The sequence below is a fragment of the Orbicella faveolata genome, unplaced genomic scaffold (assembly GCF_042242905.1).
Source record: "Orbicella faveolata isolate gen_17 unplaced genomic scaffold, um_ofav_v1 contig_47, whole genome shotgun sequence".
Lineage (NCBI taxonomy): Eukaryota > Metazoa > Cnidaria > Anthozoa > Scleractinia > Merulinidae > Orbicella > Orbicella faveolata.
Genome location: NW_028301577.1, coordinates 23,610,451 through 23,637,226, shown reverse-complemented (window position 1 = coordinate 23,637,226; position 26,776 = coordinate 23,610,451). Strand labels below are relative to the sequence as shown.

General features: G+C 40.0%; 2 protein-coding genes across 10 annotated transcripts in view; both read right to left on the bottom strand.

Annotated features, from left to right (window-relative positions):
- Positions 1-26,776, bottom strand: part of LOC110061035 (uncharacterized) — a 46,783-nt gene that overhangs the window by 18,331 nt on the left and 1,676 nt on the right. For 3 of the 9 annotated variants that reach the window (XM_089280286.1, XM_089280288.1, XM_089280293.1), the window contains exons 3-37: positions 26,329-26,359; positions 25,189-25,269; positions 24,645-24,725; positions 24,419-24,502; positions 24,214-24,297; positions 23,644-23,781; positions 22,759-22,941; positions 22,330-22,413; positions 21,715-21,831; positions 20,741-20,824; positions 15,358-15,474; positions 14,375-14,458; positions 13,745-13,861; positions 12,774-12,857; positions 12,145-12,261; positions 11,174-11,257; positions 10,545-10,661; positions 9,578-9,661; positions 7,276-7,392; positions 4,556-4,639; positions 4,332-4,427; positions 4,013-4,108; positions 3,809-3,892; positions 3,099-3,194; positions 2,879-2,974; positions 1,946-2,041; positions 1,713-1,808; positions 1,521-1,604; positions 1,315-1,410; positions 1,081-1,164; positions 888-983; positions 663-758; positions 452-547; positions 243-338; positions 23-118 (exon numbers count right to left, since the gene is read on the bottom strand). In XM_089280286.1, coding sequence (XP_089136412.1) covers positions 23-118; positions 243-338; positions 452-547; positions 663-758; positions 888-983; positions 1,081-1,164; positions 1,315-1,410; positions 1,521-1,604; positions 1,713-1,808; positions 1,946-2,041; positions 2,879-2,974; positions 3,099-3,194; positions 3,809-3,892; positions 4,013-4,108; positions 4,332-4,427; positions 4,556-4,639; positions 7,276-7,392; positions 9,578-9,661; positions 10,545-10,661; positions 11,174-11,257; positions 12,145-12,261; positions 12,774-12,857; positions 13,745-13,861; positions 14,375-14,458; positions 15,358-15,474; positions 20,741-20,824; positions 21,715-21,831; positions 22,330-22,413; positions 22,759-22,941; positions 23,644-23,781; positions 24,214-24,297; positions 24,419-24,502; positions 24,645-24,725; positions 25,189-25,269; positions 26,329-26,359 — 3,376 coding nt within the window. The remainder of the gene's footprint in view (positions 1-22; positions 119-242; positions 339-451; positions 548-662; positions 759-887; positions 984-1,080; positions 1,165-1,314; positions 1,411-1,520; positions 1,605-1,712; positions 1,809-1,945; positions 2,042-2,878; positions 2,975-3,098; positions 3,195-3,808; positions 3,893-4,012; positions 4,109-4,331; positions 4,428-4,555; positions 4,640-7,275; positions 7,393-9,577; positions 9,662-10,544; positions 10,662-11,173; positions 11,258-12,144; positions 12,262-12,773; positions 12,858-13,744; positions 13,862-14,374; positions 14,459-15,357; positions 15,475-20,740; positions 20,825-21,714; positions 21,832-22,329; positions 22,414-22,758; positions 22,942-23,643; positions 23,782-24,213; positions 24,298-24,418; positions 24,503-24,644; positions 24,726-25,188; positions 25,270-26,328; positions 26,360-26,776) is intronic. The other 6 variants (XM_089280287.1, XM_089280291.1, XM_089280290.1 and 3 more) reach the window with 6 other exon arrangements.
- Positions 17,326-19,848, bottom strand: LOC149097697 (uncharacterized). The gene has a single exon (XM_089280301.1). The coding sequence runs from the start codon at positions 19,796-19,798 to the stop codon at positions 17,327-17,329; it is 2,472 nt and encodes an 823-aa protein (XP_089136427.1). The 5' UTR covers positions 19,799-19,848; the 3' UTR covers position 17,326.

Here is a 26,776-nt window from a genome sequence, read left to right as displayed (position 1 = left end):
TGGCTTGCCACAGTACACCTACCAACATATTCATCCACATAGTCCTTTACAAAGTTCTGGATAGTGTGGTTATCAGGTACTTGTGGCTGCAACTGTGACGAAGAAATATTCAGTCCGCCTGAAATAAAAATATCGAGTGGTATCTAATTAGCATTTATCATTATTTATCAAAGATATTTACTTCAATAAAGTACTTTTAAGTGCTTAAAAACAGCACAGTGATGTGGCTTGCCACAACCTACCAACATATTCGTCCACATAATCCTTTACAAAGTTCTGTACAGTGCTGTTATCTGGCACTTGTGTTTGTGACTGTGACGAAGAAATATTCAGTCCGTCTACATGAAATAAAAATATTGATTGGTATCAGCATTTATCAGTATATAATATCAAAGATATATACTTCAATAAAGCACATGAACAACAAAGTGGCTTGCCACAGTAAACCTACCCACGTACTCGTCAACATAATCTTTTACAAAGCTCTGGATTGTGCGGTTATTCAGTGGCTGAGGCTGTGGTTGTGACGAGGAAATATTTAGTCCGCCTAAAATAAGAATAGTTAGTGGTTTCAACATTTACAGATATATAATCCCCAAAGAATATAGACTTAATGAATCACCCAAACAACACAGTGATGTGGCTTGCCACAGTATACCTACCCATATACTGGTCGACATAATCCTTTACAAAGTCCTGGATAGTGCGGTTATCAGGTGGTAGTGGTTGTGCTTGTGACGAGGAAACGTTAAGTCCACCTTTACTCAAAAAAAAAATATAGAAATGAAGTCATCATAAAAGGTTTTGATAATCGTAGAAAACATGAAGTTGTTTTAACAATGAGTGATCCAAACGACACAGAAATGTGCATGGCACAGGTTACCTACCCACATACTCGTCCACATAATCCTTAACAAAGCTCTGGATAGTGCGATTATCCAGTGGTTGAGGTTGCGGTTGTGACGAGGAAAAATTTAATCGATCTGAAATAAAAGCAGTGCTCTCTTAAAGAAATTTCATAAACTTGTAAAATATGAATTTGATCAATGCATATGATGAACACAAGCACTGTATACTAACCAACATATTCATTTACATAATCCTCAACAAAGTTCTGAATAGCGCGGTTATCAGGCGATTGTGTCAAGGAAAGATTGAGTCCAGCTAAAAACATAACGAAAGGAAGTGCAACATTGGAAATCTCAGAAATTATTTAATTATTTAAAAAAAGCAGAAAAGATCAGTAATACTCCTCACAGAATTAGTCAAACGACATATGCATATTTGTGTAGCGCTTTCACAGGATATACCCACCAATGTATTTGTCTACATAACTCTGTACTAAGTTTTGTATAGTGATGTTGCCGGGCGGTTGTGGTTGCGCTTGTGTCGAGGAGAGATTTAATCCAGCTAAAACAGAAAAGAATGTAAAATGAAGTTGTATCAAAGTCAAAGGATGTTATAATCTTAGAAATGAGGCAATAATTCAAAGGCAAGCCTACACAGTGAAGCCTACCCACCTACATACGCATCTACGTAAGTTTTTACAAAGTTCTGAATAGTGCGGTTATCTGGCGGTTGTGACGAGGAAAGATTGAGACCACCTGAAATGGCAAAAGAAGACGTGGTATTAACTTGAAAGGATATCAAAGTCGTAGAAATAACAAACTGTTTCAATGATCAACACAGAAATCACAGTGTTGTATAGCTACCAACAAATTCTTCTAGATGAGCTTTAACAACGGTCTGTATAGTGCGGTTATTTGGTGACTGTGGTTGCACCTGCGCCAGGGAAAGATTGAGTCCACCTGAAATAAAAATACAAATAAGTGTTGTCGGTCTCAAAGAATATCACATAAAAACTCGTAGGAGAAATAAGCTTGGTCAAAGATTAACACAAGCCAAGAGAAGCCAAATAGTCATTTGGCGTCAGTTATCGACTTACTGACATATTCATCCACATAATCCTCCACAAAGTTCTGGATAGTGCGGTTATCAGGCGGTGGTGTTTGCGATTGCGAGGAGGAAAAATTGAGCCCAGCTATTAAAGAAAAGGGCTAAGGTATTAGAAATCTTGGATGTTACAAAATTGTTCAACGAAGAACGCAAAGGGCACAGTGAATAAAGTGAATAAAGTGAATAAAGCAAAGAGCATTTGTTATTTGTTTTTAAATCTCAAGCTCATTCAGTGGTAAAATAGAAAAGCCACAGTCAAATGGCATGGCACTATACAACTTTCTAACATAAAGAAAATTTATTCTTACAGAGAATAAATGATTTTATGCAACTAGCTACGCCAGTTAATATTTGACTAGTAAGAGTCAGGTTACATACAGGACTCTTAGTTATGAGTACTTAAATCAATGCAGGCCAGGTTTCAGGCCCCTTTTTCTCCAACTTCGGGACAAAAACGTTTTTCCCATCCTATTCCCTCCCAGGGCGGTTAGTTAAGGAGTGGTCTCAACGGGTTAACATAGCGGGTTTGCCCTCACCTTTGCTGGAAATAAATCACGATTCTAGAAAAATATAATTCATTTGTTTTGTTAGCAAATAAACGGCCACGATTGTGGCCAAAATATGGCAAAGTCTTCATCCCATTTTCTTGAAGTGTTCCCAGCAAACAGACCTACACCTTGGTAATGCGCTCTTTGAGTTTAAGGCACAGAGCGAGAAGCATAAAGATGTAAAACTTAAAGCACGTTCAGTGCACAGTCGTTATATGAACCATACAAGTCTCCTAGGATACTGTAAAGCAGAAATGAAATAAAAAAACAAGCTTTCCAATAGTAAGATCTAAATCTAAATATACTACAAGCCAACGGCCTTGTATTTGAGGAAGGGGTGGGGGAGGCGTATTATCGGAAGTTCAAGTACCTACCCAGGTACTGGTCGACAAAATCCTTCACAAAGATTTGAACAGTGCGGTTATCTGGAGGCTGCGGTTGTGGTTGTGACGATGAAAAGTTGAGTCCATCTAGAATAAATTATAAGTGACATCAGGTAAAGCATGTTTGATTACAACCTTACAAAGTGCGGCTATATGGTTAAGGCGGTTAATGAAAAACACAGTCAAATCTGGCGTTCCACAATATACTTACCGACATATTCATCCACATAATCCTTTACAAAGCTCTGGATAGTAAGATTATCAGGCGGTTGACGTTGTGGGTGGGACGAGGAAAGATTGAGTCCAACTTAAAAAGACGAGACGACGTTACAAAAAATAACTATAATATCAAACATTAGCACAAACGGAAAAGTCGCGCCGAATGCCAAAGCATACCAACCCGTATAATTATCAATATAAGCCTTCACGAGGAAAAGCTATAACGAGGAAGCGCTGAGTTCACCGTAAAGGAGAAAAATAGAATTGGTATTCAAGTAACGTGTTTTGAAAGTTTAGGAGAGACAGAGTCGTCCAAGTGTAACACGAGCAATAATTCGTTTGGTAGGCTATACACACCCGTGTAGCTACAATCCAAGGCAAAAGTCTTGGGACACTTCACCTCATCTGACTTTCGCTTCCAACGCTAATGTAATGTTGATTTTTATTTATCCAACTGCTTGACAATATTTCACCTTTGTTTAGGGGAAGGGAGTTTCGGAAAATTAACGAATGACCTGAAGGACTTTTGTCTCGCATTGTATTAAGACTAAACTGAGATCTAAATAAGGGTAAAGGAGGTTGGAATTGTGGTTGTGACTCTGAAAAATTGAGTCCACTTTGCGGAATGAAAAACCGGGACAAGACATTGACGTGAAATGATTTTATAAGTACAAACATTAACACGAACAACACAATCCTCACCAACATACTCATCTACATGGGCTTTTACAAAACCCTCGATTGTACGGTTGTTGGGCAGTTGTGACAAGGAAAGACTGAGCTCCCCTTTTTAAATAAAAAAGGAGAAATGTCAACATGAACGCATGCACAATCACATAAATTGATAAAAACTTCAATCCGAATTAACACCAAACACGCTCACATGGCGCTCTAAAGTATACTTACTGATGTATTCATCAACATAATCCTTTACAAAGTTCTGGATAGTGCTGTTATCAGGCGACTGTGATTGTAGCTGTGACGAGGAAAAGTTAAGTCCACCTTAAATTGATAAAAATACATAGAAATGAAGTCAACGTCAAAAGTTCCGATAATCGTAGAAAACATGAAGTTGTTTTAAACCACTCAGTCCACCTTTAATGAAATCAGAGTGAAATGCTGTTATAAACTTTAAGGATTAAAAGTTCTTTAACGCCTTCTTTTGTCACATGACTAAGATAAAACACCAAAACCAAAGTGTTTTGGGATGCCACAGTGCACTCACCTACATATCTGTCTACATAAGCTTCTACAAAGTTCTGGATGGTCCGGTTATTAAGCAGTTGTGGTTGTGTTTGAGATGAGGAAAGATTGAGTCCATCTTTACAAAAACGAAAAGAAAAGGGATACTTAGGTGGAGAAAAAGTGATGCCATAATATAGTGGAAACTGAAGTTTGGTCTAAGGTTAATAGAGAAATTCATGGTTTGGTATGCCACAGGATACCCACTTATAAGCTTATCGACGTACGCTTCTACAAAACCCTTGATAGTGCGGTTATCTGGCAGCTGTGACGAGGAAAAATTGAGTTCACCTAAAATGAAAGAAAAATTGAAGTGACACACAAGGATGCCGTAACCTTGTGAAAATATAACATGCACCTTTAACAACCACAAACTGGATAGTCACGTGATATTCCTCTTACCTGGATGCTGTAGAGTCTGTTGTTTGTGAAAGAGAAAAGCTTGTTAAAAGTAATGAGGTCTAAGCCGAGTTTACGTGCAGCGTTGTTCTTTTTTCTCTCATACTTTTTCTAAGATAATCATGCTACGTATTTAAGCAGGCATCAATTCATACATCTTCAAGCAGCTCATGCACTCATGCATTGCAATTCACGCTGTTCTTGCAAATCATCTCACGGTGCAATTAACGAGTGATTCATGCATTGCAAGGTGCAATTAAGTATTCATGTATTGCATGCCTTCGAAACAATTCATGCTGTTCATGCAAATTAAGATGTAATTCATGTATTGCAAGGTACAATTAAGTATTCATGCATTGCATGCCTTCCAAACAATTCACGCTGTCCATACAAATTAAGAAGTAATTCATGCATTTCAAGGTGCAGTTAAGTATTCTTGCATTGCATGCCTTCCAACAATTCATGCTGTCCATAAAATTTAAGAAGTAATTCATACATTGCAAAGGGCAATTAAGTATTCATGCATTGTGTGCCTTCCAAACAATTCATGCTGCCCATGCAAATTAAGAAGTAATTCATGCATCACGACGTGCAATTAAGTATTCATGTATTGAATGCCTTCCAAACAATTCATGCTGTCCATACAAATTAAAAAGTAATTCATGCATTACAAGGTGCATTAAGTATTCGTGCATTGCATTCCTTCCAAACAATTCATGCTGTTCATACAAATTACGAAGTAATTCACGCATTGCAAGGCGCGACTAAGTACTCATGCATCGCATGCCTTCCAACAATTCATGCTGCCCATGCAAATTAAGAAGTAATTCATGCATCACAACGTGCAATTAAGTATTTATGCATTGCATGCCTTCCAAACAATTCATGCTGCCCAAGCAAATTAAAAAGTAATTTTTGCATTACAAGGTGCAATTAAGTATTTATGCATTGCATGCCTTTCAAGCAATTCATGCTACCCATACAAATTAAGAAGTAATTCTTGCATTACAAGGTGCAATTAAGTAATTCTTGCATTGCAAGCCTTCCAACAGTTCATGCTGTCCATGCAAATTAAGAAGTAATTTATGCATTGCAAGGTAGAATTAAAGATTCATGCATTGCATGCCTTCTAAATAATTCATGCTGTCCATGCAAATTAAGGAGTAATTCATGCATTGCGAGGTGTAATTAAGTATTTATGCATTGCATGCCTTCCAACAACTCATGCTATCCATACAAATTAATAAGTAATTCATGCATTTCAAGGCGCAATTTAGTATTCATGCATGGCAACCTTCCAAACAATTCATACTGCCCATGCAAGTTAAGAAGTAATTCATGCATCACAACGTACAATTAAGTATTCATGTATTGCATGCCTTCCAAACAATTCATGCTATCCATACAAATTAAGAAGTAATTCATGCATCACAACGTGCAATTAAGTATTCATGTATTGCATGCCTTCCAAACAATTCATGCTGCCCATGCAAATTAAGAAGTAATTCATGCATCACAACGTGCAATTCGGTATTCATGTATTGCATGCCTTCCAAACAATTCATGCTATCCATACAAATTAAGAAGTAATTCATGCATCACAACGTGCAATTAAGTATTCTTGTATTGCATGCCTTCCAAACAATTCATGCTGCCCATGCAAATTAAGAAGTAATTCATGCATTGCAAAGTGCAATTAAATATTCATGCATTGCATGTCTTTTAAACAATTCATGCAAATTAAAAAGTAATTCATGCATCGCAAGGTGCAAATAGGTATTCATGCATTGTATGCTTTCTAACTATTCATGAAAATTAAGAAGTAATTTATGCATTGCAAGGTGGAATTAAGTATTCATGCATTGTATGCCTTCCAACAATTCATGCTGCCCATGCAAATTAAGAAGTAATTCATGCATCGCAAGGTGCAATGAAGTATTTTTGCAATGCATGCCTTCCAAACGATTCATGCGGTCCATGCAAATCATACAATCCATGCAACTTAAGTAGTTCATACAGTGATGCTTTCATGCAAATTCTCTGGTCTTGTTTTTAGCCCCTCATACGCTCAGTTTCTTTATGTATATGTTTACGTGCAGCGACGTCAAAAGTATATTTAAAATCGGTGTTCGAAAATGACATATTATTTAAACTTGCGTGCGTCGACAGCAATAGATAGCGCGTCGATAGCTGCAAAACCTACATTAGGAAAACACGTAGAAGGAAATTTTAAAATTTACTCAGCGGGTCTACTATCACTTCATTTCAGGTAACTTTGTGTCGTGGGTAGAAATTGTGGAAGACAGAAGAAACGAAAAGGAAACAATGAAGAAGAGAAAAGTGTGCCAATATATGATTCTGTTGGAAACAGTTCAAACTAAACTGAGAAGAGAAACACAAGTAACAGGATCTCCTCAACTCACCTTACCCGGAAGCTTGATTGCTGATCTCGCATTCAAACCAAATCGTGGAATGAAGTTAGCATTCGTATCTAAGTGACAACATGTTGGTTATAAAATCTTGCTTACCGGAGTCTCCTTTGCCTTCAAAATACTTTATTAATGATCGAGACACGGACTCGTTCACGAAAGTCTCCAGAGGAGTCTGGTCACCTGATGACGAGGCGCCTGGCACAAACATGGGACCTGGAAACAGAAAGAGAAAAAGTTCTTCAAATTTAATGGCCATGGTTCCGAGGGGAGACTCCTATATAAAATGGTCGGAGATGCTCGTTGCCTCGCTTAGAAAACCTTAGGAGTATAAATCACGGATTCACTTAGGGTGTTCATGACGAAACGCCACTATTTTTAGCTGTCAAATTATCTTTTAGGGTGTACTCGAAGACATAATAATAATAAACGGACGCTCTTATTTTCGTTTGAGGCTCGAGTTTCACCGTCCTCTCAGGTTCAGTCTGCTTTCGCAGGCTCCTTTCCTGAACAGCGGCTAGTAATCGAGCGAAATCAAAGGCCCTATGCCCGGGCTGCCTCGTGTCACTTGTTTAGTGCGAAGAAATCCGCTACCAAACCAAACGAGTGTAATGCAAGGGTAACGCTAGATCAAGTAGACAGGAACAGCTTCACTTCCATCAATTTTACGAATAAAATTCGATCTGGCTCGATTCGACCCTTACGGACAATTATTTTTTGTAATTCATACCTGTCTGCTTATTCTCGGAAAGAGCACATTATATGGTAGTTTTTAATCGACGCATTGTGATCCCTAGAAAATTTCGTATTAAAATGTTAAGGGTTGCATTTAGTTTTTTGGGACTTCAGTATTTACAACCCTTATCAAAAGGGTTTTCTAAAACAGATTGTCACACAGTTTAGAATTCGATGTCTTCCATTTCAGGAATGTTTATGCGACTCTGTATTTAAGCCAATTTTAAGCTTAAATCTGTTGTTTGTTGCTTTATTTCATGGATTGAAATGGTACTGATATCAGAGGAAAATAAACCCAGTCAGCGAGAATACGTTCCCGGGTAATTCACGTATTGCTTCAAACCTGTGTTATTCCGGATGTACACAGGCTAATCTCATGCAAAAAATAAAATGTAAAGTAAACGGAATGCAAGTGCTATACTTCCGGTAGCATTACGAATGCAATGCGATTTGCCTGATGCCCTTGCTCTGAACCATGGTGATATATAACATACAGTGAGATATTGATCATATACCTAACATTTAAGTTTTGTGAGTTATAACTATTTCCTTATTTGCAGAAAATGTGCTTTCAGTTAGAGGTTAGTTTTTAATCCACACATTGTGAACTTTAGATTTTTTTGCGTGACTTAAACCCGTCACTTCAAGGTTTCAAGCCTGTTATTTGTTGTCAAATTTGATTTAAACACAAGCGAGTTGCGTGAACGGGGCGCTCGGACACTAACAAAATAAAATGGTAAAAACAGCCTGTCACAAATAGCTACAAATGCTTGAGTCTCTCAGGGTTACATCCCAGTCCTCGTTAAATCTGTGCAAAGTGGTTGAAAGTCGTATTTCCAAAATTAATAGCACCAAACGCCGTCAAGTCATCGCCGGTTTTATACCGGTCTTTCGTAGCCAAAATTGATTAATCCGCAACCACGCATCACATACAGGAATCTTACATTAGGAACGCAAACAATGGTTACCACAGGAATCTCCTACACAGGAATGTACGAACTGAGCTCATATCCGTGTCCACGTGACATTGGTCACGTGCACGCGAGGCAAAAACCGCCTATTTCCTTTTAAGGGGTATCTTTCAGGGGTCAAAAAAGCTTTAGTCACACCCAGATTGGTCTCCTTCAGAGGTTTAATTCAAATTTTTCGACGAGCATCCCCACCTTTTCATATGGGAGTGCGTTCCCGGGCATACAAGCTTCTGTTTTAATTTTAGTGGAGTTACTTCGTCACCGTGCTTACATATGCATTGCGATTCAGTAGAGGAATTGTCAAACGCAAAAGTCCTCTTCGAGAGCAGTGTAGAGAACAAATGGTTCTGATTGGAAATAAGCTTGCGATCATTTATTCGACGAGAAAAAAAAAAAAAAAAAAAAAAGAGCGCCTGATCGCAGATTAATTAGAAATTGGAACGTTACACGAGGGCACAATCATTTGTAAGTGTGCTATAACAAAACTCACTCCACTGCCTTTATATACAACTGCCCTACATGGAATGAAGGAATGAAGTCATTTTGTTAAGTTCTGAAGTTGTCTTTCGAGTCATTCTGTTCATTCCTTTACCTTAGGTTGTAAATAAAATCTTGAACAAACCAACAGTCCCTACAATGCAGTAAAACAAAAACCCATTGCAAGAGCAAGACAATGCTAAAATTGCGTGGCGTACCGAAAGATTCCCGCGCGAATGATCCAAGAAACTGCTGGATGGTCCGATTCATTTCCCCACTCGCTACTCCACCTCCTACAGAGCCTGGAAACAAGAATAACGTATTTAGTGTTTTTAATTAGACGAAAGTGCTTTGGGACATGCGAGACATACGAAGGTACTTCTAGCTGACGTAAAAATGGGAATAGTAATCTAATCGATAACGTTTACATCAGGCTCCAGTAGTTCAAAGTGTGGATAACGCTGTGCATAACACACTAAATATCGATTTGTCCAGAGCAACTGGGGCCACAGTGTCGCACATCGACATATGGGTTGGATAAAGTTGGTATCTGTTGCAAATTTTATCTAAAAAGATAGCCCGGGTACATGTGTGCAGATGTGACTACCAGTGCAAAGTTAATCAAGGTCGTTCTTGAAATGTAATGCAGTGGCTGAGTTGTTCGAAAGCCGGTTACTGACGCTAACCCAGGATTAAAAGTTAACCGAAGTATTTATTTTGTGGTATAAAAACATTTTTTTATGTTTATGTTTTGTGTAGTTTGAGATTATATAAACTCAAAACTGAAGGCGAGACAATTTTAACAGAAAAACTCATCGAAGAGTTACAAAACTGAAGCCTGCGTTGTGTATATAAACTGCGATGATCAATCATGTCTTCATATCTTTCTCCGCAGTTTAAATATGTGATCTTTCATGTATTCACTTTCATAATCAACGTAAGTAGCTCATGGTATGTAAATGTTGCATGTCAATGTAAATCAAGGCTGTAAGATAGTGCTTTTTTGTGTAAGTAGCGTACAGTAAGTTTGCTGTATGTAATGCGTAGATTTATAATATATGTGGACTGTAATGCGTCTTGTGGTCTTTTCCACTCGATTGCTGATCGCGCATTCTAACCAAAACGTGGAATGAAATTAGTGTTTATTTCTAAGTGACTACATGTTGGCTACAAAATCTTGCTTACCGGAGTCTCCTTTGCCTTCAAAATACGTTATTAATGATCGAGACACGGACTCGTTCACGAAAGTCTCCAGAGGAGTCAGGTCACCTGGTGACGAGGCCCCTGGCACAAACATGGGACCTGGAAACAGAAAGAGGAGTAGTTCTTTCAATTTAAATGTCCATGCTTGATATGAAAGTCCCGGGGGGGGGGGTGACTCCCATATAAAAAGGTCGGGGTCGCTCGTTGTCTCTCTTAGGAAACTTTAGGGGATGTAAATCAAGGATTCTGATCTCACTTGAAGTGTTCACGACGAAACGCCACTATTTTTAGCTGTCAAGGTATCTTTTAGGGTGCGCTCGAAGAAATAACAATAAATAAATTCTCTTGTTTCCGTTTTCAGGGTCGATTTCCACCGTGCTTTCGAGTCCGGTCTACTTACGTGGGCTGCTTTCCTAAACAGCGGTTGGTAATCGAGCGGAATCAAAGGCCCTATGTCTGGGCTGCCTCGTGTCACTTGTTTAGTGCGAAGAAATCCACTGCCAAACCAAACGAGTGTAATGCAAGGGTAACACTAGATCAAGTAGACAAGAAAACTTTCAAGGTTTCTAACAAAACCCAATGCAAGACAATGCTAAAATTGTGTGGCGTACCGAAAGATTCCCGCGCAAATGATCCAAGAAACTGCTGGATGGTCCGATTCATTTCCCCACTCGCTACTCCACCTCTTGCTGAGCCTGGAAACAAAAATAACGTGTTCAGTGTTTCTAATTAGACGAAAGTGCTTTGGGACATGCGAGACATACGAAGGTACTTCTAGCTGACGTAATAATGGGGATGAAAATCTAATCAATAACGTTTACATCAAGCTCCAGTTGTTCAAAGTGTGGATAACGCTATGCATTGTATAACACACTAAACTGCGATTTGTCCAGAGCAACTGGGCCATAGTGTCGCACATCGACATATGGGTTGGATAAAGCTGCTATCTGTTGCAAATTTTATCTAGAAAGATAGCCCGGGTACATGTGTGCAGATGTGACTACCAGTACAAAGTTAATCAAGATCGTTCTTGAAATGTAATGCAGTGGCTGAGTTGTTCGAAAGCCGGTTACTGACGCTAACCCAGGATTGAAAGTTAACCGAAGCATTTATTTTGTGGTGTAAAAACATTTTTTGATGTTTATGTTTTGTGTAGTTTGAGATTATATAAACTCAAAACTGAAGGCCAGATAATTTAAACAGAAAAACTCACCGAAGAGTTACAAAACTGACGCTTGCGTTGTGTATATAAACTGCGATGATTAATCATGTCCTCATATCTTTCTCCGCAGTTTAAATATATGATCTTTCATATATTCACTTTTATAATCAACATAAGTAGCTCATGGTATGCAAATATTGCATGTCAATGTAAATCAAGGCTGTAAGATAGTGTTTTTTGGTGTAAGTAGCGTACAGTAAGTTTGCTGTATGTAATGCGTAGATTTATAATATATGTAGACTGTAATGCATCTTGTGGTCTTTTCCACTCGATTGCTGATCGCGCATTCTAACCAAAACGTGGAATGAAATTAGCGTTTATTTCTAAGTGACTACATGTTGGCTACAAAATCTTGCTTACCGGAGTCTCCGTTACCTTCAAAATACGTTATTAATGATCGAGACACGGACTCGTTCACGAAAGTCTCCAGAGGAGTCAGGTCACCTGGTGACGAGGCCCCTGGCACAAACATGGGACCTGGAAACAGAAAGAGGAGTGGTTCTTTCAATTTAAATGTCCATGCTTGACATGAAAGTCCCGGGGGGGGGGGTGACTCCCATATAAAAAGGTCGGGGTTGCTCGTTGTCTCTCTTAGGAAACTTTAGGGCATGTAGATCAAGGATTCTGATCTCACTTGAAGTGTTCACGACGAAACGCCACTATTTTTAGCTGGCAAAGTATTTTTTAGGGTGCGTTCGAAGAAATAATAATAAATAAATTCTCTTATTTCCGTTTTCAGGGTCGATTTCCACCGTGCTTTCGAGTCCGGTCTACTTACGCGGGCTGCTTTCCTAAAAAGTAGTTGGTAATCGAGCGAAATCAAAGGCCCTATGTCTGGGCTGCCTCGTGTCACTTGTTTAGTGCGAAGAAATCCACCGCCAAACCAAACGAGTGTAATGCAAGGGTAACACTAGATCAAGTAGACAAGAAAACTTTCAAGGTTTCTAACAAAACCCAATGCAAGACAATGCTAAAATTGCGTGGTGTACCGAAAGATTCCCGCGCAAAGGATCCAAGAAACTGCTGGATGGTCCGATTCATTTCCCCACTCGCTACTCCACCTATTGCTGAGCCTGGAAACAAAAATAACGTGTTCAGTGTTTCTAATTAAACAAAAGTGCTTTGGGACATGCGAGACATACGAAGGTACCTCTAGCTGACGTAATAATGGGGATGAAAATCTAATCAATGACGTTTACATCAGGCTCCAGTTGTTCAAAGTGTGGATAACGCTATGCATTGTATAACACACTAAACTGCGATTTGTCCAGAGCAACTGGGGCCACAGTGTCGCACATCGACATATGGGTTGGATAAAGCTGCTATCTGTTGCAAATTTTACCTAAAAAGATAGCCCGGGTACATGTGTGCAGATGTGACTACCAGTACAAAGTTAATCAAGATCGTTCTTGAAATGTAATGCAGTGGCTGAGTTGTTCGAAAGCCGGTTACTGACGCTAACTCAAGATTGAAAGTTAACCGAAGCATTTATTTTGTGGTGTAAAAACATTTTTTGATGTTTATGTTTTGTGTAGTTTGAGATTATATAAACTCAAAACTGAAGGCCAGATAATTTAAACAGAAAAACTCACCGAAGAGTTACAAAACTGACGCTTGCGTTGTGTATATAAACTGCGATGATTAATCATGTCCTCAAATCTTTCTCCGCAGTTTAAATATATGATCTTTCATATATTCACTTTCATAATCAACATAAGTAGCTTATGGTATGTAAATATTGCATGTCAATGTAAATCAAGGCTGTAAGATAGTGTTTTTTGTGTAAGTAGCGTACAGTAAGTTTGCTGTATGTAATGCGTAGATTTATAATATATGTAGACTGTAATGCGTCTTGTGGTCTTTTCCACTCGATTGCTGATCGCGCATTCTAACCAAAACGTGGAATGAAATTAGCGTTTATTTCTAAGTGACTACATGTTGGCTACAAAATCTTGCTTACCGGAGTCTCCTTTGCCTTCAAAATACGTTATTAATGATCGAGACACGGACTCGTTCACGAAAGTCTCCAGAGGAGTCAGGTCACCTGGTGACGAGGCCCCTGGCACAAACATGGGACCTGGAAACAGAAAGAGGAGTGGTTCTTTCAATTTAAATGTCCATGCTTGACATGAAAGTCCGGGGGGTGGGGGGTGACTCCCATATAAAAAGGTCCGGGTTGCTCGTTGTCTCTCTTAGGAAACTTTAGGGCATGTAGATCAAGGATTCTGATCTCACTTGAAGTGTTCACGACGAAACGCCACTATTTTTAGCTGGCAAAGTATTTTTTAGGGTGCGTTCGAAGAAATAATAATAAATAAATTCTCTTGTTTCCGTTTTCAGGGTCGATTTCCACCGTGCTTTCGAGTCCGGTCTACTTACGCGGGCTGCTTTCCTAAACAGCGGTTGGTAATCGAGCGAAATCAAAGGCCCTATGTCTGGGCTGCCTCGTGTCACTTGTTTAGTGCGAAGAAATCCACCGCCAAACCAAACGAGTGTAATGCAAGGGTAACACTAGATCAAGTAGACAAGAAAACTTTCAAGGTTTCTAACAAAACCCAATGCAAGACAATGCAAAAATTGCGTGGCGTACCGAAAGATTCCCGCGCAAATGATCCAAGAAACTGCTGGATGGTCCGATTCATTTCCCCACTCGCTACTCCACCTATTGCTGAGCCTGGAAACAAAAATAACGAGTTCAGTGTTTCTAATTAGACGAAAGTGCTTTGGGACATGCGAGACATACGAAGGTACCTCTAGCTGACGTAATAATGGGGATGAAAATCTAATCAATAACGTTTACATCAGGCTCCAGTTGTTCAAAGTGTGGATAACGCTGTGTATCGTATAACACACTAAATATCGATTTGTCCAGAGCAACTGGGGCCACAGTGTCGCACATCGACATATGGGTTGGATAAAGTTGGTATCTGTTGCAAATTTTATCTAGAAAGATAGCCCGGGTACATGTGTGCAGATGTGACTACCAGTGCAAAGTTAATCAAGGTCGTTATCGAAATGTAATGCAGTGGCTGAGTTGTTCGAAAGGCGGTTAACGCTAACCCAGGATTGAAAGTTAACCGAAGTATTTATTTTGTGGTATAAAAACATTTTTTGATGTTTATGTTTTGTGTAGTTTGAGATTATGTAAACTCAAAACTGAAGGCGAGACAATTTAAACAGAAAGACTCCCCGAAGAGTTACAAAACTGAAGCTTAAGTTGTGTATATAACTTCGATGATCAATCATGTCTTCATATCTTTCTCCGCAGTTTAAATATGTGATCTTTCATGTATTCACTTTCATAATCAACGTAAGTAGCTTATGGTATGCAAATGTTGCATGTCAATGAAAATCAAGGCTGTAAGATAGTACTTTTTTTGTGTAAGTAGCGTACTGTAAGTTTGCTGTATATGCGTAGATTTATAATATATGTAGACTTTAATGCGTATTGTGGTCTTATCCACTCACCTTACCCGGCAGCTTGACTGCTGATCGCGCATTCTAACCAAAGCGTGGAATGAAGTTGGCATTTATATCTAAGTGACTATATGTTGGTTACAAAATCTTGTTTACCTGAGTCTCCTTTGCCTTCAAAATACTTTATTAATGATCGAGACACGGACTCGTTCACGAAAGTCTCCAGAGGAGTCTGGTCACCTAGTGACGAGGCCCCTGGCATAAACATGGGACCTGGAAACAGAAAGAGAAATGGTTCATTCAATTTAAATGTCCATGGTTTGACATGCAAGCTCCGCCCATATAAAAAGGTCGGGGTTGCTCGTTGTCTCTCTTAGGAAACTTAAGGGGGTGTAAATCAAAGATTCTGATCTCACTTAAAGTGTTCACGACGAAACACCACTATTTTGAGCTGTCAGAGTATCTTTTAGGGTGCGCACGAAGAAATAATAATAAATAAATTCTCTTATTTCCGTTTTTAGGCTCGATTTCCACCGTGCTTTCGAGTCCGGTCTACTTACGCGGGCTGCTTTCCTAAACAGCCGCTGGTAATCGAGCGAAATCAAAGACCCTATGTCTGGGCTGCCTCGTGTCACTTGTTTAGTGCGAAGAAATCCACTACCAAACCAAACGAGTGTAATGCAAGGGTAACACTAGATCAAGTAGACGGGAACATTTTCGCTTTCATTAATTTTATGAATAAAATTCGATCTGGCCCAATTCGACCCTTACCGACAATTAATTTTTGTAAATTATACCTGTCTGCTTACTTTTGGAAAGTGCACATTATATGGTAGTTTTTAATCGACTCATTGTGATGTCTAGATATTTCTTATAAAAATGTAAAGGTTGCATTTAGTTTTTTGGGGACTTCAGTATTTACAACTCTTTATCAAAAGGGTTTTCTAAAAGAGATTGTTACACAATTTAGAATTCGATGTCTTCCATTTCAGGAACGTTTACGCGACTCTGTATTTAAGTCAATTTTAAGCTTAAGTCTGTTGTTTGTTGCTTTATTTCATGGATTGAAATGATACAAATATCAGAGGAATAGAAACCCCGTCAGCGAAGAATAAGTTCTGGGTAGTTCACGTATTCCTTCAAACCTGTGTCATTCTGAATGTACACAGGCTAATCTCATGCTTAAAATAAAACGTAAAGTAAATTGACAGAATGCAAGTGCTACACTTCCGGTAGCATTACGAATGCAATACGATATGGCCTGATGTCCTGATCTCCTGATCTGACCCATGGTGGTATATAATATACAGTGAGATATTGATCATATAACTAACATTTAAGTTTTGTGAGTTATACCTGTTTGCTTATAGGCAGAAAATGCACTTGCAGTTAGAAGTTAGTTCTTAATCCACACATTGTCAACTTTAGATTTTCTTGCGTGGCTTAACTCCGTCACTTCAAGGTTTTAAGCTGCTATGTGTTGTCAAATTTGATTTACACACAAGCGAGTTGCGTGAACCGGGCGCTCGGACACTAACAAAATAAAATGCTAAAAACAGCCTGTCACAAATAGCTACAAATGCTTGAGTCTCCCAGGGCTGCATCCCAGTCCTCATAGAAAAAAAAAAAAAAAAAAAAAAAAAATATAATAATACACTTTTTTTTTTAAATAATAGGAATGTTTATTGTGACAAAAACTAGAGCTAAACTTTACAAAATGCTATAATATTTACATAATTTGATGTCTGTTAAACCTGTAAAACATGTTTCCGTATCTAATCATGATATCATGGTTACTACAACTAATACTAATACTACTATCATCATCATAACATTAATTAACATGTTCCATACAAATTGGTATATACAAGGTAAAAGTAAGTAAAAGAAATAAACAATTAAAACCTATTTCAACAGTGTTTACATAATGGCTCCCTCCTGGGTTTCAACGTCAATATCGGTATATTACAAGGTACTAAAAGTAAATAAAAGAAATAAACTATTAAAACCTATTTCAACAGTGTTTACATAATGGCTCCCTCTTGGGTTTCAACGTCAATATCGGTATATTACAAGGTAAAAGTAAATAAAAGAAATAAACTATTAAAACCTATTTCGACAGTGTTTACATAATGGCTCCCTCCTGGGTTTCAACGTCAATATCAATGTTCTTAAAGTCACAAAAGGCTTTCCTTCTAGCTCTTGAACCTCTTAGGCAGATTAGTGCGGATCTTAGTAAAGCGAAGGATGTCCTTGCTCTTATCCAGGAGATTGTTTTAGCATAATGTTCTCCTTTCTTGATGGAGATCAGCTGCGCCAGTCTGGAATGGTATTGCAAGCACTCGTTTCCCATGCCGCCTGTTGACGTGAAAATAAGGGGTGTAAAAGTTCCTTGTTCGATATCCAAAACCCTCCTCGCGTAAAGGCGCTTCTTCTCGTTCTCATGATTGCGGTATATCTGTTGGAGCTCTAGGTCCCTATACGAATCAGCATTAGGGTGACAAACCCTCACGTCAAAGAATGCTGATCGTTGGTTCTCCCAGAACCCGCGCGCATGAATATCTAATCTTGCATCTGGAGCTCGATTAGAACCTCTTCCCAGCTGTTCACCCGAGATGTCTTGCAGGACAGGCTCAATCTCAACATCGGTACAAACCATATTCAGGAGTTCGGCTTCTAAGTCCCTCAGCTCATTGTGACGTTGGTTAACGAACCCACCTCTCTTGCATATCATTGCGTGGTCCACTGTAAAAACATCACCGCATACACAGGTGGAGGGGATATCATCAACCGGCCAATCGTAGCGCAGTTTGATTGCATCGCGGAACTCTCTCTTATTTAGATTGAAACCCATTTCACGAAGGGGGAGTACCGTCAGCCAAACAGATGACCCTTTTTCCGCAGCAAGGTCAAGTGCCCGTTGGACTTTCTGTGGGGCTACCCCTCTGATATGCTCTGCCCTGTCTTGGAGCACCGTTGCTCTCTCACTCCTCATTGCCTGTTGTAGTGACTTGACGAAAGAATCATCCGGCATCTGATGGGATTGAGCCACGATCTGTTGGACCAGCGGGATGGTAACTTTGACGGAGGAGGATTGCTCAAGACTTGCGTCAAGACACGGGTTTGTCATGCCAAGCCCCCCTAGACGGACTGGCAGTGCTAGAATGTCCCTGTCCAGCCGAGTGCAGCTATGCTCCGTAATTGCAGGGATGAGCACCTTAGATATGGCATTCTCCAAAGGCTCCAACAATTCTTGAATATCAGGCAAAGTTCTCAAAAAATAGGTCCATCGGTGCTTGAGGCCAAAGGTGTAAGCAGCATAACACGCTTGAGGCTGAGAAAGAGCAAACTCTGCCAGCTTGGTAATCTCGCTGACCCAGTTGGTCACCTTCTGGCTAACGTATTCCTCTAGATATTCCCGTGAACCTATCACCACACCCAGATGTTTTTGTCCCTCTACCGTCACATTGACAGCCGTGTCCTTGAACACTTCTTTCACGCTTGCCTCTTTATCTGGCTTTGAGATAATCCAACATTTCTTGGGGTTGGGAAAATAGCCAAAGACTGGGCCAAGGCTGTTGAGGACATCCCACCATTTCTTGATTTCCAGTATAGAGCCAGCTCCACAGGCATCGTCAGCAAACCAGCACTGTTTAGTACTGGACGCCGCCTGCAGGCTTGTGATCAGCGGCTGCACACTTAAGGCGTAGAGGGCCATAGCAAGTGGGTCACCCTGTGTTGTTCCTTCAGCTGACATGATCTCTTTGCCGCCGGTAATAAACAAGCGTGCCGACTTCCTGTAAGTATTGATGGCATATGCTTCAATTACAGGGTAGAGAACCCGGATATTATGCAGTGAAGTTGCTCTGTTAAGTGCATTGAATGCATTAGAAGCATCGATGAGCAGTACCGCGTCCGTGTCATCTGCTTCAAATATGGCATGCATAGCATGTATAGCAGCCTCGCTGCCGGACTTTTGACCTGCGCATAGCTGGAGTGAACCACTCGCCTCAACCACGTCTCCCTTAGTAACGTTCATTACACACTTTCCAATAATCCTTCGTATCACCTCGCCGACCCCTATAGGCCTCACTGCACCTTCACCTTTATCCAGGGGAATCAATCGGCTTGCCACCAGTGGCTCTATGGTTGCAGGGTCGATATAAGTTGTACATAGAGTCTTTGTCATTGTGGCTATCGCCTCGCATAATTTTGTAGACGACTGTTTAAAGGATTTGCAAGCCATCATTCTTCTAAAACCATTAGCGTCAACGCCGCATGGTCCCCCTGATCCCTTTGTTCTTAACGCAGCCTCCCTTATCATCTCACCATTTATCTCTGAGTACACCGATTCAGGAATATCATCATTAATCGGCCCGAAGAGAAGTGAGCCCAACGTTGTTGGTTGTGGGTTTGGATGTTTCTCTTTCAACTGGGCCATGACGCCATCCGTTAGCTCCAGCACGCCCCCTGTTGATGTTTCGCTAAGGAAACGCAGCGCTGAATTGATTTGTCCTTCGAGCACAAGCTTAGCAAATATCTTGGATTTTTCCGGTTGATCAAATGTCTTAAGCTTTCCAATACGCCCCTGAAGCATTCTACCTTCGCGTAGCAACTTGCTGGTTTCCCCTTCCTTCCAGAGCGCAAGGCGCTTAGATAAGAAATCCTGATGTATTATTATATTAATAATAATAATAATATAATAATACACTGTGTACATTTTGAGGAGGGTGCTATCAAGCTAAAAACTGGCTATCCCCTAGTGCCCCAGGACCATGGTCTGGTCTCGGCCCTAAGGACTCTAAGCAAACATTACGTGAGGACGATAATAATAATAATGATAATAATAATAGTAATAATAATAATAATAATAATAATAATAATAATAATAAATTTCTTATTTAAATTTTTTCGACAAATGATAACAGACAAATTTATAAGGGTTGTAAAGAATGAGTGTAATTTGTAATTCGTTTGTAAGTTAGTATTTCCCTGACATATATATTGTCCTAAGAATTTTTACAGTTGTAATTTTTTATAAGCCACTAATAAACGTTATTATTACTATTAATTAATTAATAATAATAATAATAATAATCTGCGCAGCGTAGTTGAAACTTGTATATTACTTCGTCACCGTGCTTACATACAGTAGAAGAATTGTCAAACGCAAAGGTCCTCTTAGAGAGCAGTGTAGAGAAAAAAAATGGTTCTTATTGGAAATAAACTTGCGATCATTTCTTCCACGAGAAAACAAAAAGAGCGCCTGATCGCAGTTTAATTAGAAATTGGAACGCTACACGAAGGCACAATCATTTGTAAGTGCACTATAACAAAACTCACTCCACTCCCTTTATATACAGCTTCCTACATGGAATGAAGTCATTTTGTTAAGTTCTGAAGTTGTCTTTCGAGTCATTCTGTTCATTCCTTTACCTTAGGTTGTGAATAAAATCTTGAACAAACCAACAATCCCTACAATACAGTAAAACAAAAACCCATTGCAAGAGCAAGACAATGCTAAAATTACGTGGCGTACCGAAAGATTCCCGCGCAAATGATCCAAGAAACTGCTGGATGGTCCGATTCATTTCCCCACTCGCTACTCCACCTCCTGCAGAACCTGGAAACAAAAATAACGAGTTCAGTGTTTTTAATTAGACGAAAGTGCTTTGGGACATGCGAGACATACGAAGGTACTTCTAGCTGACGTAATAATGGGGATGGTAATCTAATTGATAACGTTTACATCAGGCTCCAGTAGTTCAAAGTGTGGATAACGCTGTGCATAACACACTAAATATCGATTTGTCCAGCGCAACTGGGGCCACAGTGTCGCACATCGACATATGGGTTGGATAAAGTTGGTATCTATTGCAAATTTTATCTAGAAAGATAGCCCGGGTACATGTGTGCAGATGTGACTACCAGTGCAAAGTTAATCAAGGTCGTTCTTGAAATGTAATGCAGTGGCCGAGTTGTTCGAAAGCCGGTTAACGCTAACCCAGGATTAAAAGTTAACCGAAGTATTTATTTTGTGGTATAAAAACATTTTTTTATGTTTATGTTTTGTGTAGTTTGAGATTATGTAAACTCAAAACTGAAGGCCAGACAATTTAAACAGAAAGACTCCCCGAAGAGTTACAAAACTGAAGCTTAAGTTGTGTATATAACTTCGATGATCAATCATGTCTTCATATCTTTCTCCGCAGTTTAAATATGTGATCTTTCATGTGTTCACTTTCATAATCAACGTAAGTAGCTTATGGTATGCAAATGTTGCATGTCAATGAAAATCAAGGCTGTAAGATAGTACTTTTTTTGTGTAAGTAGCGTACTGTAAGTTTGCTGTATATGCGTAGATTTATAATATATGTAGACTCGCGTATTGTGGTCTTATCCACTCACCTTACCCGGCAGCTTGACTGCTGATCGCGCATTCTAACCAAAACGTGGAATGAAGTTGGCATTTATATCTAAGTGACTATATGTTGGTTACAAAATCTTGTTTACCTGAGTCTCCTTTGCCTTCAAAATACTTTATTAATGATCGAGACACGGACTCGTTCACGAAAGTCTCCAGAGGAGTCTGGTCACCTAGTGACGAGGCCCCTGGCACAAACATGGGACCTGGAAACAGAAAGAGAAATAGTTCTTTCAGTTTAAATGTCCATGGTTTGACATGCAAGCTCCGCCCATATAAAAAGGTCGGGGTTGCTCGTTGTCTCTCTTAGGAAACTTTAGGGGGTGTAAATCAAAGATTCTGATCTCACTTAAAGTGTTCACGACGAAACACCACTATTTTGAGCTGTCAGAGTATCTTTTAGGGTGCGCACGAAGAAATAATAATAAATAAATTCTCTTATTTCCGTTTTTAGGCTCGATTTCCACCGTGCTTTCGAGTCCGGTCTACTTACGCGGGCTGCTTTCCTAAACAGCCGCTGGTAATCGAGCGAAATCAAAGGCCCTATGTCTGGGCTGCCTCGTGTCACTTGTTTAGTGCGAAGAAATCCACTGCCAAACCAAACGAGTGTAATGTAAGGGTAACACTAGATCAAGTAGACAGGAACATTTTCAAGTTTTCTAACATAACCCAATGCAAGACAATGCTAAGATTGCGTGGCGTACCGAAAGATTCCCGCGCAAAGGATCCAAGAAACTGCTGGATGGTCCGATTCATTTCCCCACTCGCAATTCCACCTCCTGAAGAGCCTGGAAACAAGAATAAGGTGTTTAGTGGTTTCAGTTAGACGGAAGAACTTTGGGACCTGCGAGACATACCAAAGTATTTCTGAGTATGCAAGTCAATGCGAGTCAAGGCTGTAAGTGAGTGTTTTGTTTCTGTGAGTAGCGTACTGCAAGATTGTGGTATGTAATGCGTCGATTTATAATATATGTAGACTGTAATACGTATTATAGATTGTATATGTAGATTGTAACACGTAGATTTATGTGCGTAGATTGTTTTGTAATTGTAGTGTACTTGTAATTGTTTTGAGCAATAAAAAGGTAATAAAAAAAACCTTTATTCTGTCGAAATATGATTCATTTACTTACCTGCACCTGCCTCGCCCCCACCACCAGCTCCAGCTCCAGCTCCACCACCACCCCCAGCTCCAGCTCCACCTCCCCCTCCTAAGTGAGACTGGACGGCTTGCTCAACGGCTTCGCCCAGATACGCATCCAGCACTGTCTTTCCAGGCTCTAACTCAACTGCTGCACCAGGAACAAATGACGGCCCTGGGATAAATCCAAGAAGACTTAGTACGCAACATATAAGGATAGTAATTTTATTTAACAAGAGATTTTATTTATTATTAGTGTAAGACTAATTTCAGATTTATGTCTTTTATTAGAATAAAATGTCTTTTAGAAAAATATATTTTGACCGCATTACTTGCACAATATTTTTGTGTCATTTCGGACAAATTTCAGACGAAGATTTCAGACACTTGGTTGAAACGTATGTGAAGCAAATTTGCCCAACAAAGCACGAATTAGAATTTCATCTCTGTGAAAATAATAGTTTTACTGCACCTTCAAGGTTTCACAGATACACCGACGAGAAAATAACGCAAATTCTATCAAGCCGTTATACGTATCTCAAGCGGTGAGATGAGTTCGCTCCATATAACGCAAAATAAGAGTTTCGGAGCTACATAAAAATTTTATGCTGTACTGTAAATATTTCGGACGCTTAAAAATTGAAGACGGTTTTATTTTCGGACACTTTTTGTGTCCGAAATTGAAGTTGTACAAATTTTTTTTCCAATAATGTAGTACTATCAGTTTCGATTTTGTCATCAGCTATCATCGAATTACTAAATGAACAAACGCGCGCTTTGGAAACATACACATCGATAAGTTTGTTAGACGAAGGATTGTTCCATGACAGCGTTGAGGTAGCCTTATATTTACGAGACAATGCCTTTTGGCTCTTACCAAGGGTATTTAATGCATATGCGCCAATATACTGTTCGATAGCACGGTTTACACCTTCTGCTTCATCCGAGATTCCGGTAAAATTGCTATCGAGAGTGTAATTTCTTGTAGCATTGCCAAAAAATCCACCATGACCTCCTGCAAAAAGAAGGGCAAAGGGAATCACAAGTAAAGGTACAATTTAAAAGGCTTTGCAGTCTAAAAATGACTTGGTATTGGCTATTCAATAAAGCACAGCCAATTAGGAATAGTTCATTTTGCTAACCTTGCCCCTAGTTTGGTCCTCCTAAGTTGGGAAAGCAAAATGGTAATCGAATGTAGAATCAAATAGGGAGGTCACTGTATTAGTCCACGACTTATACTGCGAGTAGTCCCCCTTTCGCTTAGTCCGTCGTGCGTGACGCGAAAGAAACCGCAAGGAAAAATGTCCGCGCCAAACTAACTGGGGACGAAATCCCGCGCTTCTTGGCCCCAAGATTTTGCGTGGCCATTTTTTCTCGCGGTTAATTTACGGTTACGCTCGACGGACTAAGCGAAAGAAGGACTATTCGTAGGTTATCCATGACTCACCAAAGGAACTGATAGCATGATCATTAATGAAGCTTCGGATTGTGTCATTCAGCGCTTTTCCGCTCAGTTGAGCAAGCCCAGGTCCTGCAAATTGATATTAAAGGAAACGATCATGGAAAACGAATCCAAATTTAGAGTTCTGGACGTTTATAATAGTGAGAGAAATCAATTAATGGAATAGTCAATGGCGTGATAGCTCACTTACCGTACGTGCCGTTGACGTAGGAGTCAACAAATCCTTGTATCTCCTGGCGCGCAGCAGGACTTCCTAGGAGACTTCCATTCACTACTAAAGGTAAAACACCATAACTTAGGCTCACCAAACAATTAAATTTAATGAGACTTGTGGCTCCTTAAATATTGACCTCGCCACTCCACTCTCCCCTACAGAAGACCTCTACGGCGTTCAACCGGCATGACAGTTCACTCACCATACGTTTTGTTGATGTAGGAGTCAACGAATCCTTGTATCTCCAGACGAGTGGCAGGACTTCCCAGAAGACTTCCACCAACTACAGTGCAAAGGAAGAAACAACAATAACTCAGAGACTAGTCCTCCTTGGATATTGCGTCGTGTTGCGTGACAACTGACGATGCCTTGTATGCTTTGATGACGATAGTGTGATGATGATGATGATGATAATGATGATGATGAAGATGAAGATGATTCCGATGCTGTTGGTCAGGGGTTTCGAAAGAAAATAATTCGCTGCATCGACATCATGGTCAATATTCGTTTTCCTGCTTCAGATCAGAAAAGTTAGGAAAGGGAAAAGAAACCATGAGAAGGTGTCAAAACCTCATTTAAAGAGACAACTATACCAAACACCATAGTTGGTGCTAACCAACCAAACAATTAAATTCTTGGGGGGTTATAGTTCCCCTAATACCGACCTCTTCCCCCCTTTACAGTCCCCCCAAGAGGCCTTTATCAGTTTAGCAAAATGACAGTTAAAGGCATGACAATTCACTTACGATACGTTTCGTTTATGTAGGACTCGATGAATCCTCTCATCTCCTGACGAGCAAAAGGACTTCCCAGTAGACTACCATTAACTACAGTATAAAGACAGAACCAACAACGATTACCAAGACATAATTACTTCGATGTCATGTCGTCTTGCTCGAGGATGATGATAACGATGACGAAGGCGGCGGCGCACGACGGTAATGATGGTGCTGGGGGTTTCCTTACCATACTAGAAGGTCTTACGGGGGTATTCCCGTGATGCGTGATTAGCTGATTTTATTTTCCGTGAAACGTGAATTTAGGAAATTATTCTTCGTGACTCGTGACCTGATGGTTTTGCGTGACCCGTGAAGAACCTAAATTATTAACGGCGATATTAGTGATTTTACCACTCTATCCTGAATGATTTTCAGAGGTAAGTCCTCCGAATGGTTAGAGTCGTCTATCGAGAGTGACCTAGGTATGCCATTTGCAATATGGAGCCTTGACTTAGCCATTCGTGATTTTGCTTTCTTCAAACACTGCTTCTAGTGTAAGAACAGGTCATTAAAAAAGTATCTTACTTGCTTATTTTCGTGATTCGGGAAAACGAAATTTTTATATCCGTGATCCGTGATCCTCTATTTTTTCCGTTCGTGAACCGTGACAGAGACCCCCCTCCCCTGTACGACCCTCATACTAATAAAACCTCGTATTTTTGCTTTAGAAAGGACTAAGACGGTGGCGGGGAGGGGTCGTAGGCGGAAGGGGGTGGGATAAATAAGCGCATTTAACATTAAAGCAGACGAAAAGTTGACAATAAAGCACGCTCAAAGAACAATCCATACCAGACAGCATGGCTATTGATGCTAATCAAAAAAATGAATTACTAGCTTTCCAAACACCGAACTAGCCCCAACCTCCTCCCGAAACAAACATTTCGCCGCTGCGTTTGGCCTTCAGTATCCCTCCCTGTCTCCTTGCCAAGAAAACAACGAGCGAGGTTGAATATGAAAAATGAAATTCTTAGATACCCAGGCTAAATTATAATGTCAGTGAATTTCTCTAGGTCAGGTGATGCGCGATCTTGATCTCACTAGTAGAACAAGAGATCTACTACTAAGCACTTAGCTGCGTAATTCTGTGCACTTTGTGCGATCACTTACCTACGATACAAATATTGTTTCTTGCGGCATCCTGAAAAAAGGAAAAAAGATAACATCACGGAAAAAAGTTGAGGGTCATTTAAATGGCGAAAAGGTTATTAAAAGAGATTATACTTTTTCTATGCCAGGAAACCTCTCTGTTTTTCTTTTTCTTTGTCAAAGACCTAACGTGTGTTTTCTTGCAAGTGCGCGTAGTAGTATGTCTAGTACATATTATTCTGTGGTGAGAGGAAACACACGGAGATTGAGGGGTAGGGAACAAAACAGCGCGAGACTTTAACATCAGCACTGAACCCTGGGAGTCACTCGCCTCGGACAGACCCTCCTGGCGCCATCACATCATCAAAGGAGCCCACGCAGCAGAGGAGCGCAGGTCCCTTCAAGCTGAGCAGAAATGGGAAGCACGCAAGGCTAGAGCCACCAGCGCTAACAGTGCAGCGCCTACCCT

Coding starts and splice junctions, on each gene's coding strand:
- LOC149097697 (XM_089280301.1), bottom strand. CDS start 19,798: ATGCTTCAGGGGCGTATTGGAAAGCTTAAGACATTTGATCAACCGGAA.